The sequence below is a fragment of the Poecile atricapillus genome, chromosome 2 (genome assembly GCF_030490865.1).
Source record: "Poecile atricapillus isolate bPoeAtr1 chromosome 2, bPoeAtr1.hap1, whole genome shotgun sequence".
NCBI classification, from domain to species: domain Eukaryota; kingdom Metazoa; phylum Chordata; class Aves; order Passeriformes; family Paridae; genus Poecile; species Poecile atricapillus.
The window spans coordinates 150,219,981-150,235,564 of record NC_081250.1 but is presented as its reverse complement, the minus strand read 5'-3'; the positions used below and the strand labels follow the sequence as shown (position 1 = coordinate 150,235,564).

The following is a 15,584-nucleotide window of genomic DNA, read 5'->3' as shown; positions in this document are numbered from 1 at the left end:
TGTCCATGAGGGTGCCAAGGCATCAGTGGTGAGATGCCCATAGCGATGGTTCACCCCTTGGGGAGGTTGGAGGTGGTCCCTTCCAACCTCAGCCCTCCTGTGACAGTCCATGTGAGATGTCAGACAGTCCTCTGTAGGTATTTTGTTGCTTTTATTGAGTTGTAGTCAACATGATGCATGTCCTTCCCCACTTCTGACCCTTCCCCAGCGAGCTCAGATGTTTCAGCAACTCACATGAACCCTGCAGTGGATGCTCCTCACATTCAGCTCCTCAGCCTGGGAACTTTTGCAAGATTTGGCAGCAGGACTGTTGCAGGAGTGTTCCACACAGGACCCAGAAATATTGCTGTCAGTGCAGCGTCGGCCGGCCTGGCCGCAGGGTCAGGTCCCTCCGAAATCAGACTGTTGATGAACAAGCTTGAGCGCATTCAAATGTTTCGTCTGATTTTCTTGGACTGCAGAGTTTCCAAGGGAGCCAAAATGCTGGCTGCTCCTCTTGTTGACTCTGCAGACCAGAAATACAGCTGGGTTCAGTGGAATAAGGAAGCTCACAATTCTTGTACTGGTGCAGCAGAGAGGGGGAAAAGCTCACTTTGGAAAAACTCAAATGTCTAGAGATAAAAATAAGTCCAAGGTGGTGCTCTCTGCCAGTGATAAGCATCAGGGATGATTGCTCAGGTAGCCCTAGGACCAAAATTCTTGCTTGATGTCCCTCTGAATTTCTGGCAAAGAAGCAAATCCAGGGGTATTTCACTTGATCAGGTTCAAAAAGTGTCCACACAGGGTTTGGGGAGTGCAGAGAGAAGCTGTGTCAGCATTGAGTTGGGATGAGAGCACAGGAGACTTAAGGCAGGAGGAGAGCATCACTTTAAACTGCAAATGAACCCTGAAATGACAAAAAACTTGAAGCAAGCCCACATTTTGGGTCAGCCTGGCTGTGAATCAGCTTTAGAAAACGAAAGACGAAACTTTCTGATTTCAGTTTGAGTTATGAACTTACAAACTCTCATTTATCTGGTTGAATGGATGTGAGCCAGAGACATTTTTTGAGGTTAGTGGATGGGACAGCTTCCTGAAAATGAACTCATTGAAAAAGGCGTGGTTTGGAGACTAAGTTAGTCTCAAATTCTCGTATTGTGCAAGGCTGGGTTAATGTGACATGGAGATACTTTCTGTGCATCCCAGAGCTGCTCTTGAGCATCCTCCATCCATTTAGTGCTCTCTGCTAAAATGTACAGGCATTATAAATCACTTCCAAAAATGGAAATTAAAAAAAAAAAAAACAAAAACAAATCAAATTTTAGACCCATCTGAATGACAGCAAATGTGCAGAAAGCTTTTGCAGAGGACAGCCATGTAACCTTACTCCATTCCCCCAAGATAACAAGGACAGAGTGGCAGTAAACTGTGGACAAGTGGGGCAGCCCATGGTCCAGCTTTGTGATTTCATGGCCCAGAGATGGGGGTCAGAATAGGAGTGTCTCACATGTTGGTGGTTTTTGTCAGCAAATCAGAACAAGGCTATTTCCCTCCCTGTTTCCCTTTAAAACACTGATTTATTTTTATCGTTGCTTTAAGAATGGCTGTGTATTCCCCACAGCTGTCTTCAGGCATTACAAAAATCAGAATATCTGCCTGAAGCTAGGCATAAAAATGCAGCAGAGGCATCATGCAGGCAGCTGGGCTAAAATTTGTATCGTCTAAAGTTAGGGGAGATTTCATGGAGCTGTTGTTTGTTTTATTGAAGTGGACAGGTCGAAGATCAGGGTTTTATCACTCCCTGGCATCAGAGGATGCACTACTGGTCCTGGATGCTGTGAATCTTCCTCGTCCTTGATGCTGTGGCTGCAATCTGAAAGGGTGGCTGGGATGTGCTCCTGGTGAGGAGTTGGGGATGTTGTCACCAGCTTTAGTGATGCCACAATGATGCTCCTGCCTGCAGCTGTGCTGGAGAAATGGGTGAGCTCAGAGTTGATCCTTAGTGTTAACTAAAAGCTCCTATTCCTACACTGTGCCAGTCTTCTGGGAGCAGATTTGGGGCGGGTGTTCCTCTGTGCCTGAGTTAGGTGATGGGTGCACCCCTGCAGATGCAGATCACCACAGTCCTGCCAGCTTGCGAGGGTCTGAGCTATATGGGAGAGGTTGGTTGGCATTTCCAAACCTTGTGGGGGAAGTCCCTTGCTGAGGTCCCCACAATCTTACAGGTGCCACTATCTGGTGGAGCTTGAGGGAAGTCCCTCTGCTGCGTTTCTTGTAAATGCCAGTCCAGGACGTGCTAATGACAGCAGAGAGGATGTGCTCCATCTGCCTGACGAATGACACTTACAGGAGATCTGGAAACAGGATGGGGATGTTTTATCGACCAGCTGATAAAAGAAAATGCCAGAGAAATTCCCATGTGGGAACGCACAGCAGAGTTTCACCCCATGTCTCGGCATTGAATTACAGTGCTCATTTAGCAACCCTTGGCTGCCTGTCCCAGTGCTGCCCACAGTGTCCTGCCAGTACAGCTGCCTGTTTGTAGAGAGATGAGCTGGGAACGGATCAAGCTGAAAATAAACTTTTTTATTTACTTTTTAATTCCCCCAAGTCAAGATCAACTCCATGGTGCCTTTGCCAAGATGGCCTCGTGCTGGTAGAACTGAGCCAAACCAGCACCTGCTGGCTTTGCACTGGAGCTGATGAGCCCCCTGTCCTGTGGCTGGAGGGGACATCTTCAGTGTCCCTTGTCTCTGCTCCCTCTGTCCCACTGTGGTCCAGACCATGCCAGGCTGGTTTTGCTGTTGGTTTTCACGTGCAATGCCAAATTTAAATTATTTGTGAAGTAGCAAAACAACTTTTGCACTGGCTGCTAGAGTACTCCGTACACATCTGTGCCTGTACGGTTTTTCTTCTAGGATAGTTGGTATATTAATAGGAATGCCCTCATTTTGCCTTTCCTCTGTACCAAAGGAGTTTACAATGGGGGAATTAATTGAGCCTTAAGTCAGTACTGGGAGACTTCTGCGAAGTCTCCATAGATATTCGTCAATGTTTTGTTTTCTGTTTGCAGCAGCCTGGCTCTTTAGGAAGTAGCATGAAAAAGAGATGGAGAAAAACCCTCCCAAGATACACCCATGGCCAACAGAATAGGGAATGTCTGTCTGCCTCCTCCCCAGGCTGAAACCCTCTTATGTGCCCCTGGGAGCAGAGGGACAGGGACCACTCTGGATGGATCTCAAAGGCTATATTAAACCCAAACAGCTTGTTACTGGTCTTACTTTTTCATTCACCTCCTTTCCCTTTTTCCCTGCTGAGAGGCAGAGCATGTGCGTGTACATCCCCAGAAACATTTACTATCATCAGTCGGCTTCATCATAAATGATGAATTTGGTCTTGCAGCTTTCTTTACCCAGGGAAGCTCATTTGCTTTCAGCTTGATTAGAGCCTGCTCCGGCGCAGCAAGGGTGGCTGGGAAATGCCACCCACGCCGGGGTGTCAAAATGCCTCAGAAACCATCCGGGAGCCAGGGAGCCAAGCAGAGCCGGGAAACCAAGCGGAGCCGGAGCAGCTTGCGTGTCTCCAGGCCATTAAAGCTCACCCCTGGGGCTGGGGAGGATGTGCAGAGCACAGATGAAACACTGCATCCTGCCTGTCCCATCCCTGCTGGATCCGGCCGTAGGAGCTGAGGAAGTTTTCCTGCTTAGCCAGGGTGGGGAGGCTTCACATCTCAGCCTTTATTTAATTTTCAGGTGATAAAAGCGTCGCTTCCTTGCCTGGCGCGTCAGAGCAGCCAGCACCTTCAAACTCTCCCCTTTCTCCAGGGAATTTGCATTTCCCTAAAGGCAGCACCAGATTAATGCAAAAATGTAGATGAAAGAAAGTCAAAGGCAAAGCATGCTCATGAGTAAGCTTTCCTGGGCGCTTCCTGAATAGTCAGATGCTCTCCTTCCACCCTTTTGGCATTTTGGGGAGAAGTGATGCTTGACTACAGGTTCCTCCAGCCCCAAATACACTTGGTGATGATGACTTCACCTCCACATTGTCCCAAGAGTGGCATCAATCTGGAAAGGTGCTTTGAGGTTGCAACATCCCGCTGTTGGATTTGCTTTTCCTGGGTCACCATTCCATGGGATGTGACATCCCCTCTTGTGGTGTTCAGGTGATGTTTCCACTCTAGACAGAATGGATTTCTTCCTCATCTTGCCATTCCCCTGAGGATCCATCTCCTTCGGTGATCTCCGAAATCACCTGGGTGCGGTCCATCAAAGCCAGCTGGCTGTGCTGCATGACCTTCTCCTTGCTTTCCCTCACAGGATGGGAAGAGCACCAAGTATCATCATCCCTCAGTGGCTCTGACACAAGCTTTTTGCTCATGCAAATCATTGCAATTTCCCTTCCTGAGATATCAGGGAGTTTACTGGCTTTTACAAAGCCACTGCTGGAAATCCTTCCTGTGAATGACAGGAACAGGATTGGATGACTGTTCATCTTCTGTATCGAAAGACAGTTCATTTAAGTTCAAGAAGCGCCAGGATCTGTATAGTTTGCCATCTTTTTTTAGCTGGTTTCGCCTCCAACAGTGGCTGGGAGCAGCCTTGGCATGCCAGAGCATCTCTGTGTGACAAGTGAGGATGTGATTTAAAATGTACTCATCTGGGGCTGCAGCAGCTGCTCTCTGCTTCTAGTGTGCAGTCCAGAAAGGAGCAGTCTTGATGGTAATTGGGGAGCCCATTTTTGCGGTCCAAGACCATGTCCCAAGCTGCAGCATTGTAGAGCTCCAGCCCAAAGGATTTTTCACCCCATTTACCTAAGTCTCAGAGCATCCTCTTCCAGCAAGGCTTTTTTAATTCCTTGGTTAAACTTGAATCCAGTTTGAACCCCACTTGATGAAGAGGCAAGTGGGAAGCTGGGTGGGGGCTGATGTGGAGAACCCAGGGGAAGGATCATGGTGACACCCAACCACCCTGGCCATCAGGCACTCAGAGAATCATGCAATGGTTTGGGATGGAAAGGACCTTTAAAGATTATCTAGTTTCAGCCGTGCTGCCATGGGCAGGAACACACCTTCCATTGCAACCAGGTTCCTCAAGGCCTCATCCAGCCTGGCCTTGAACACTTCCAGGGACGGAGCAGCCACAGCTTCTGGGGACAGTTTACTTCAGTGTGTCACCACTACCATCATAACAAATTTCCTCCTAATGTTCAAGATGAACCAGCCTTCTTGCAGTTTAAAGCTGTTGCTTTTTGTACTGTCACTACAGGCCTGTGTAAAAGTCTTTTTCCATCTTCTTTTTTCAACCTCCCTTTAATACATTGAAAACCTGCTATGAGGTCTCCCTGGCCACCAATTCCTGAGCTGTAGAAAGAGCCACAGCCACATCCTCACCTTTTCATGCCTATCTGAGCCCAGCTGCAAGGTGCATTTCCAAGGGGCTTTGAGTTCTGTAGCTGGAAAAGTTCTAAAGTTGGGAAAAGTTCTGTAGTTGGGAAAAGGCCTCAAGTTGCACCAGGGGAGGTTCAGGCTGGAGATCAGGAAGAGTTTCTTCACTGAAGGAGTGACTCAGCACTGGAATGGGCTACTCAGGGAAGTGGTGCAAACCATCCCTAAAGTGTTCAAAAATGGGTAGACACGGTACTCAGGAATATGTTTTGGTGGGCAGGATGGTACTTGGTAGAAGGATGGGCTTGATGAGCTTGGAGAGCCTTTCCAACCTGAATGATTCTACAATTCTGTGATTCTGGTTTGCAGACCCTGAGCAGTCTGAGCTTTGCACTGGCTTAATCTCCTTCCTCCAAAGTGGTGCTTGATCCTCCCTCCTTCTTCCAGTTTAGTCCCCCATCTCCCATGTGGACAAGGTGCAAATCAAGCTGAAGACATGAGGCAGTGCTTTACACACGAGGCAGGCTTTGCAGAGCAAGTGGAGACATTTATGTCCCTGCAGCAAGAACATCTGTGACTTTCAGCATTTCGTGCCCTTTGATCTTTTATTTGAAAGAAAACCACCTTTGTTGGCTCTGCGAGCTCCCACGGGTGGGGGACAGCTCTTGGCACAGCTCTGGGGTTTTGCGCAAGGGCGGCAGAACCAAAGGTTTTTGTCCCTGTTCCTGAGGATGGCTGGGTCCAGGAGGGTAGGAGAGGGTGCAGGGGAGCAAGAGAGGGTGCAGGATCAGGCCATGCTGTAGCCATGCATCCAAACCTTGCAGCTTGGAAGTACCCGCCTTTGTCCCTAGAGCTTTGTGGACACGTTGCTTTTGCAGAGCACTTGTCCTGTGGCACCCATGGAGCTCTGCTGTGGCTTTTTGCAGGAGCTAAGGAGTTTTCTAGAAGAGGGTTTTAGGGGAAATCATCTCTGCAGGACCTGGGCTTAATGGGAGGAGCCAGGAGCATGACATGCTGGGGTGTCTTGATAATATTGCCAGACCTTGCCACATCCCACCTAGGAGCAGCCTATTTTCCCATCTCCCTTCACTTGCTCCATGGCTTTTAATTATCCCGGCTAACACTCAGTGGTGTTTCCCCCAGGATCTCTGTATTGTTGATAGTCCTGAGGGGTCACCTCTCACCTACATGCAGCATCTCTGTCCCATGCTGCTGGAAAAGGGACATCCCTGGAGGGGCTATTTCAAGGAGCATCTTCTGCTGTTAAAGTGACAATGGCCATAGCTAGGGAGGATAAGGAGGATACAACCCAGGGGTTGTCTCCTGTCCCCATGGGCTTGGTGGCTGCCTTCAGAGGTGCTTTGGTGTCCACCACAAAAAGGAGAGGGCTGGTAGTGCTGCCACCTCTCATCAGACTGTCATGATATGTGTGACCCTGTCTCCATGGAGTGAAATATGTAAACTAAATAATGCAGAGCAAGAACGAGATGGTTTGGGAGGACAATCCAAGGCAGCACAGGGTCTGGATAGTGGAGGAAGCTCAGAGACCCATAAACACCTTCTAAACCTGGTGCCATTGACTTGGAAGAGATGCCGTTCTCCAGAGCTTGGCTTCTCTGGGCAATCCTGACCATAGCTTGATGCCACCAGAGGTCTTTCCATGGGACACATCAGAGGCAGAGCATGTTCTGTCCTGTGACATCCCCAGCATGTCACAGAGCACTATTTCAACATTATCTGCAGGTCAAAATCCACCCTTTGGGTAGATTTGAGTCCCCTGGAGCCCCCTTCATCATCAGCAACTTCCATCAAAGCCGCCGCAGCCTGTCTGGGTTGGGGGTTGTGCAAGAGGCACCAGTGACGCAGACAGAGCTCTGGTGGCCTTGGGTCAGGGCTGCTGGTGGCTTGACAAGGTAAAACCAGGTAATGTAGGGACAATTTCCCATCAGGATCCCACCACCGAGGAGGGACATGGCAAATAGCAAAGGTCTGGTGGCACAGGCTCACGCTCAAACTGACCTTAAAGGGGAGGTCATGGCAGCTCCTCCCTGCCCTTCCCAGGAGTGTGCTGCTGTTTCTCATGTTTCCCCCCAAAAAAACTGCACCATTCTGCACCCCCACCCCCAAACTTTGCCACCTGCCACAAGTATTAAATTAGCTCAAAATACTTTGAGAAACCACAAGAAAAAAGCTGCACCAGAGTTTCAGGGTGGGAGAGACACGTGGCAGTGGCACTTGTTGGGGAGGACTACTGGGTCAGTGTGCCCCCAGTGTGTGTTTTGGGGTGAGGATGCTACATTTGGATTCTTTTCTTTACAAAGATACTGTTGGACAAGGCTTGAAGCCTGGAAATGCCCAATCACACACAAAATTGCTTTTTTTTCCTGATACTTCTGGCCAAAAGAAATCCCTGGAGGATGTGGGGAGCTGGCCCCCAGTATTTGGGGTGCCTGACTTCCCTGTGCATCGGGCACCAGAGCGTGGGGACCATCCGTCCCCAAACAACCCAGCCTTTCACCCCTCCCCAGAAAAGCCCTCTAGGGCACACCCTCTGCAGATTTGGGAGGCAGCCAGCCCCAAGCCTGTTATTACTTTTCCCTTTGGAGTTGGCCTCTCTTCCTCCCCCCTTTCTGGTTTTTTTCCTCCTTTCCCTTCAAATCCAAGCCAGGAAAAGCCTCTGACGTTGGCACCACGGCTGCAAGCTCCTTGTGGCTGCTGGGGGAAGGCAGTGGAGGGGATATCCCCGACCATAAAACCAGGATCTTGCTGTGAGCAGGGCCACCGGTGGCTGCCTGTGAGTTGTCCACTGCTGGGGACAGGGAGGGAGGGATGGATGGGGGACTGTGTTCAGCTTGGGGGGGTTCCTTTTCCTCACAGTGTGGAAGTTTTTGTGCCTTTTTGTGGTTTTTATGATCCTCTGATGGCTGAATCTCTTCTGATACCAGCAGGAATTAGATTAAAAAGCTGTCCATGGAGACGTCAAATTCGAGTTGCTTGGGGAGGGAATGCATGTGAAGGGAAAAGCAGAAATTCCAGCTAAAGAGCTGTTGAAGGGGTGCTTAAAGCATCATGTTTCCTCCAGGGCATTGTCCCATGAGCTCTGGAGAGGAGAGGCAGCCCTGACACTTTTGGCATCAAAGGAATCCCAGTGTGGGCACAGGGTCCATGTCCAGGGGTTGTGAGTCTGGGTGAGAGGGAAAAACAACTCCCAAAGGACCTTTGTAGACACTTTCCACAGTGCCTCAGCCTCTCTTCAAAGACAAAAGGTGCACATACAAGATAAGAAAGGGTTGATCATGTTACCAGTGCCTCTGGTGCATTCCCCAGCTTGCTCAGTACTGGGAGGACTGTGCTTTTTTTTTTATCTGGCTGGCTGGCTTGCTGCCTCAGCTTCCCATTCCTCTCTCTTTTCTGGTGTCCTGAGTCCCTCCTGCTTGCAAATGTCCATGCCAACATCATGTCGGTGTCTTTCCCTGCTCTCTAAATATTACTAAACTCCTTAAGTCCAACTGGAGCTGTAAAATCAAGGGCTGCACAGCTCTCTTTGGTGAAATTTTGTGTTAGGTGGTATTTACTGCACACCAAAAAAGAGGTGGGGAAAGATGCATGACCTGGTTTATCTTGCAGGTGTGTTTTCATGGGCTGCCAAGAGCCTCCCGTCGCTCTCCCTCTGCACCTGTACATTTTTAATTCTCCTTGTCACGTTTTGCTCAGAAAACATCACATGCAGCGAGAGAAACAACCTAAAAAATAACCCCACGATGCTTCCCTGGCAGATGGTGCCAGGCACTGCTTCACTCCTGGCAGCAGGTACCCCACATCCACCACAGTACCCAGCATGGCTTTTCCAGGACATCCCATCTGCTTTGTCCAGCTCTGCACCTGGAGCAGGACGTGCCAGTGGCTGCTTACACCTCTCCCCACAGATGCCGGCTCCTGCCGGGTGTTTTGTTTCCGTCGCTCTCCTCCTGGACCTTTCCTGTTTCCTTCCGTGCGGATGCAACTGGAGGAAATCTCAGCACATTGGCTGTGTCCCAGCTGCAGCCACAGGCTGAGGACACAGGAGCAGGACTGTGGCTCTCTGTGTCGTGGGACCTGTCCTTCCCGGCAGTGATGGCGATGGTGGCAGTGGTGATGCTGTTAGTGCTGGTGGAAGTGGTGGTGCTTCTCATGCTGGTGGAACATGGTGGTGGCAGTGCTAGTGTTGCTCATAGTGGTGGCAGTGGTGACATTGGTGGCAATGATTGGAATGGTGGCAGTGGTGGTGGTGCTGCTGATGTCTGTGGTAGTGGTGACATGGTGTTGGTGGCAGTGGTGCTGCTTATGCTGCTGGCAGTGGTAGTGATGCCAGTGGCACTCCTCCTACTGATAGCAGTGGTGACACTGGTGGAAGTGGCAGTGCTCATGGCAGTGGTCATTGTGCTGGTTGTGGGTGGCAATGGTGTCAGTGGTGGTGCTGCTGATTCTGGTTACAGTGATGATGGTGGCAGTGGTGACACTGGTGGCAATGGTGTCAGTGGTGGTGCTGGTGGCACTGGTGATGCTGGTGGTGTTGCTCATGCTGGTGGCAACGGTGACAGTGGTGGTACCACTGGTACAGATCTCGTGTGTAGTGAGCCTCACAGACCTGCTCCCCGTGGTCACTCATGTCAGTGCCAACGGATGCATGCAGAAACTTCTGCATGGGGATAACTGGAAATACTCAGAAACTTGGAGTCAGTTTTTGGGGTGATGGAAGTGCGTGTTGGGAGCAGGGAGAGCAGGACTTCATCAGCCTTAAGGGGAAAGAGCTGGTCAGTGTCTTGCTACGTGAGCTGAAAGCAGGAGAGAGGTCAAGAAAGCATGACACAGCTGGATGTTTTGTTGGATTTCTCTGAAGGTGAACTTTGAACAGGAGATGTGCTCACTCCAAGATTGCTATATTTATATACGGGTGACATACACATTGTTTGGGTGAGTAAGAGCCTTTGTTCCGAGTCCCACTGCTAAAGCCCATGTGGAGCGACACTTTGGCTCTGCAGAGTTTCCTTTTCCTTCTCTTGGGGATGTGCTGTGTTTAGGAAAACTTGACTCCACCATCTGTGTCCCACTAGCCGGGTACCAGCAGCACAGCTGGCGGGTCAAGCATCTGCTCACCGCTCCAACCAAGCTCTTGCATTCACTGGGTAAAGAAGATCTGACCTTTATTTTTTATCAAGTTGCTGTGAGGAAAATCAGCCTCATGCCTCTGTTGGAGGCTCAGTCCCTGGACATCTGGGATGAGGCCAAGACATTTCTAATGGTCTTGCCACACTGCAGAGGAATATTTTGGAGAGCCCTGTGATCTCCTCAGCTTTGGAGGTGTAAGACAAGGAGACGATGGCTCAGGGGTCCCCATCCCCTAGAGCAGCATCATTCACTCTCTCTTGCCACACTGTTTTGTGTTCATGTGGGATCCTCAGTGGGCTTTTGGCTGCAAAATTCTTGTGTAAGAATCAGAAATTTTCACAGTCAAGGTGAAAAGAAAATCACAGAATCATTAAAGTTGGAAAAGATCTCTGAGGTCAGTTGTTAACCTAGCACTGCCATGTCCACCACTAAACCATGCGCCACGTCCATGTCTCTTCTGAACACTTGCAGGGATACTGATTCTGCCACTTCCCTGGGCAGCTTGCTCCAGTGTCTGAGCACCCTTTTAGTGAAGAAATTTTTCCTTATACCCAATCTAAAACTCCCCTGGCACAACTTGAGGCTGTTTCATCTTGTCCTGTTGCTTCGTTGCGTGGAAGAAGAGACCGGCCCCCACGTGGCTACAGGCTCCTTTCATTGGGCTTCCCCAAGATGGGTTTGAGCCTGACAGGCCAGTGCTGCATTTCTGAGCATCCTCATCCAGGGTTTGTTCACTGTGTCCTCACATGCTTCCTCTAGATCCCCCGGAGTGCTCAAATCAGAAGGATTTATATTCCACTTGGCAGGTTATTAATACTAGCTGAAATTCCCTTTTCCACATTGTTCTGCCATGCTTAATATGGAGATCAGCCTTGCAGCCTGAAACGCCGGGGATGATTTGTGATTGAATATCCATTAGGGATTTACGGGCTTCGGGGCTGAATTGCTGGGACATGCGATTGCCAAAATACTTGAAACGCTTCCACTGGAGAGGAGACCTTGTGGGAAAGGAGCACTCGCTGTTCCCGTAGGCAGGCGGTTCCCACTGAGCCTCCGTTACTGGCAGCAAGCACACCCAAGCCAATAAAAAATTGTCCGGGATCCGGAGCGCCGATGGAGCATGAACTCAGATGATGACAGGGGGCAGCGCAGGCATTGGTGCTGGCAGCAGCTGCCAGTCCCATGGGGTTGCTCAGTGGGTGGGATTTAATCCAGGACATGGGTAAACATGGGCACAGTTCGTTTTAATGTCCCTGGCAGCCGGTTAGAACAAGGTATGAGGTTGTTTGGAGGGAGAAAAGTAGTTTTTTAATGCTTTCCCTTGTGCACTTCTGGTGCTGGTGCGTCAAATCAGATCGATCATCAGGATCAGATCAAATCATTAGGATAGATGGCATTAAACACACTGGAAGCCTGCAGAGCAAAGGCATAAGAAGTAAAAGCAAAAGTCCTTTGCTTCAGAGAAACTGGGCTTTCAAGGTGATGTTTTGGGGCAATTCCTATTTCACATCAGCTCTTCCCTTTATGCAAGCAACTGTGGCTGCCCATCTCTTGCACCTCCTATCCCTTTGGAGGGTTTTAAGCGCTCTTTTCCTTGAAATTAAAAAGATGAACTTTGCTGAGGGGATTGCCAGCAGGCTTTCCTTGGGAAGCATTCACTCACTGGCTTGCTGCCTCTTTTTATGGTTGTGCTGGCCAGCAGATGGGCAGCTGGACATGTAGGAGCCACATGGCCAAAACCAGCCCAAAACTACCCTCCAGAAATACCAGATTGGTTTTTACCAAGCTGTGGTGAGATTGTCTTGGGGAGAAGCAGATCCCACAAACAAAGTAATGGATGGGATCATCACTGAAAAAGCATGGTGTACACTGTGAGGAGAGCGGGTTTCTCAGCCCATCTCGCAGGATCATTGCAAGCTTTGAGCAAAAATTCCAGCTGCTGTGGTCCAGGGGGGAGGGTCATCTATCCGGGGGGGGTTCAGCATCATCTGTGGGCTGAGCTGCTCTGAATCACACCTAAAATGCTGCAGGGACACAGCTCCCACCTCACTCCCATGCCTCAGCCAAGCTCCCAGCCTCCATCAACTGCTAAAATCTGATTTCTCAATGGAGACTGGAAAATCTTTCCCCCTGAGTGTCCCACTCATCCCCTGTAGCTCAGGCAGGGTCTGAACTTTGCAGAACATCCTCACAGGGCTGTGGGATAGCATTATCCCCTTTTTCATGGGCAAAAAAATGACTCAGGTGTGATGCTTGTTGGGAAGAGTCCATGATTTTAGCAGCCAAACTGGGCACATTTAGCAGAGCATCTCTGCTTCCTTTCACCTCATCTAGCTTTTTTCCTGTTACTATTTAACTTTTTAATTCCTGGGTACCACTGGAGAAGCAGGAGCTGTTAAACACGTTGTAAATGATGCTCATGCCTGGATGAACCCATTGTCAGTGCCCAGGTGCTGCGATGAGCTGATCAAGGCTCAGCTTATCTCCCTGCTCTCACCTTGTCTCATTGCATAAGGGTGAAGCAATCCAGAGGGGAAAGTTTCTGGCTGCTGTGAGAGGCAAAGGGGTGCCTGCTGGCCTGGCTCGGGTTACTTATGTGCTTATGGTCTATTTTGAGACCCTGGCCACCCAGCACTAAGCAGCCGCTGACCTGGGGAAAGGACCAGCTTCAAAACAAGAGTCCAGCGGGGAACAACCTGGGGAGGCTCCAGCTGGGTTTTCCTCAGCTCTGAGTGGGGCTGGCAGAGCGCTTGCCTCCCTGCTGGGCCAAATATCTCATGGATTTGGGTATTTCCACAGTGGGAACTGATTTTCTTTTTTAATTCTTCCCACTGCCATCCTTGAAAGCAAAGATGCCACGGGTTGAGGGGCCGGGCTCCGTTACTGGGAGCGATGTGCTGGCTGTGTGGGAATGTGGATGAGCAGGCTGGGAGACACATCCATCACTAACCCCGGCAAAACCACACACACACAACCCCCTCCTCGGCCCCCCCTCCCCAAGATAGCTCATTTGCAGGCAGCTTAATTCTCCTAAGAGCATTAGAGGTGCATTTGGTGGACATGAGCCCAGCGCCAGGAGCATGTGGCCGATTAGCAGCAGCGGCAGCTGGTTTCAGACACAGCGTGCATTTGGGGTGGAGATACTCAGCGTGCTTTTTGGGGACACAAAGGTGAGGTCTGGGGGGTCTGGATGGGTGTCAGGGGGTCAGCTGGTGTGGCTTGGGTGCTTAAATCCACCAGCAGGTGCAGATGTTGGGTGGCATATTGAAGCAAGGCCTTCCCTGCCATGTGCTTTTCCGTTCTGCGGGTGAAATGTGAGTTACCCTCTCTGGCTTTCCAATGCCATTTCAGCTCTCCAGATGATATTTCAGCTTTAGCTTTAAATACCACCTCACTTTCTAATCTATGGTCTCCTGTGAAGATGACAATGGTCAGGGATGCTCTGGTCAGGGATGCCCGTACGGGATGTAGAAAGTGATGGTGCCATCAGGGGCACCCACACCAGGCAGGGGCTTCCATGGGGAGGAGGACACTCTCACCACTGTGTTTTCCTTTCTCTCCCCCGCAGCCTCGCTCTCCGCTGGGATTTATGGAGGTGCTGAGGAGCAGCTGTGAGCCCCGCAGCCCCCGGCAGCCCGCCCTGTGAAGCAGCCCCCGGCCGCCTCTCCTCGTCTCGCCCAGCACCCCGACCCTCCGACTCAACCATTCAAGGCTCCTGTGCATGGATCGCCCCAGCGAGGCACCGCTGCCGGACGCCGCCGACGCCGCCCCGTAGGCTCCCGGCCCCCCGTGCCGCCCCCAAGTACTCCACATACCCCGATGGGGTAACGTGACGGGGGTCACCCTCCCGCCACCACCACCCCCCATATGCAGAGGCCTTTCTAGAGCGCCCGGGAGCGCGCGGCACCGGAGGCAGCAGCCGCTCACCGTCGCGCACACGCAGAGAACGCCAACACTACAGCAAAGGGATTTTTTTTTTTTTTAATTATTATTGTCGTTAATATTATTTCTTTTTTCCCCATCTGGCTTTTTTTGTGCCTGGGGGAGCTTGTGGTGTGTCAAGGAAGCCGGCGCGCTCCCAGGAGTTGGGATTATTTGCACAACGTCTGTATATTGAGTTCTCGATCCTGTTTTATTTTTATTTTTGAAGCGCAGAGGGGTTGTTGGGTTTTTGTTTGTTTTGGGGTTTTTTTGCCCCTCCACACCACACTTTTCTTGGGTTTTTCCCCCACCACTGTCAGCACCACCTCACCTTCCCACTGTCCCCACCATGGCCCGGATGAACCGCCCTGCACCCGTGGAGGTCTGCTACAAAAACATGAGGTTCCTCATCACCCACAACCCCACCAATGCCACACTCAGCACCTTCTTGGAGGTAAGGAGGGGAGACTGGAAGGTGGGGACCTGGGTCCAGTTGTGTCTTTTGAGGATAAAAGCTGATGTCAATGAGAGGACAGCACATCCCCTTTGGTGCCACAGCCCTAGGTGCCATCCTGGGGCAGTGGGTCTAATCATTGTCAGCTTTTTGGGATGGGATGTTTTTCAGGACCCCAAATGTGATGTTTGCACACATTAGAGATGGAGCAGAGTTTCCCCATTCCCATTCCATCTCCTGCCAGATCCAGTAGCACATCATGTCACAGGGCTTTGGTGCGATGCACATGGGTGCACGCAACCTGCCCTGTTCCTCCCAGCACCTCAATAATAGCTTTTCATCCCAAATGTCCCAGCGTATTTCCAATGCCCAGAGTGTGCTGGGTAGTGCTGGAGAGCTTGGTGTTGAAGAGCCAGCACTGGTAGCAGCTGTGTGAGTGCCACTGCCTCAAAGTGACAGGAAGGTGGCTGTGATTTGGGGACAGCCACCCCATACTCTGCATGCTGTGCAGCAGGCAATGGGACCACACCAGTGGGAAGAGAGAAAAGTTTCCCTTTCCTCCAGTCTTTTAGACTTTTAGCTGGGCTGCTGAGCATGTGGGGCTCACCACGGTCTGGTGAGCGCACATGGGGAACAAAGGAGGTGGATCATTGGTAGGGATGATCTCATGGTGCCTGGAGAGGCCGGCGCACCGGGCAC

The 15,584-nt window shown here is 50.7% G+C and overlaps 1 protein-coding gene across 2 annotated transcripts in view; it reads left to right on the top strand.

Moving 5' to 3' along the window:
* The window catches only part of PTP4A3 (protein tyrosine phosphatase 4A3), a 39,041-nt gene that overhangs the window by 17,281 nt on the left and 6,176 nt on the right, over positions 1 to 15,584 (top strand). For both annotated transcript variants that reach the window (XM_058831289.1, XM_058831291.1), the window contains exon 2: positions 14,079 to 14,885. In XM_058831289.1, the coding sequence (XP_058687272.1) occupies positions 14,781 to 14,885 (105 nt within the window). In that variant the 5' untranslated portion in view covers positions 14,079 to 14,780. The remainder of the gene's footprint in view (positions 1 to 14,078; positions 14,886 to 15,584) is intronic.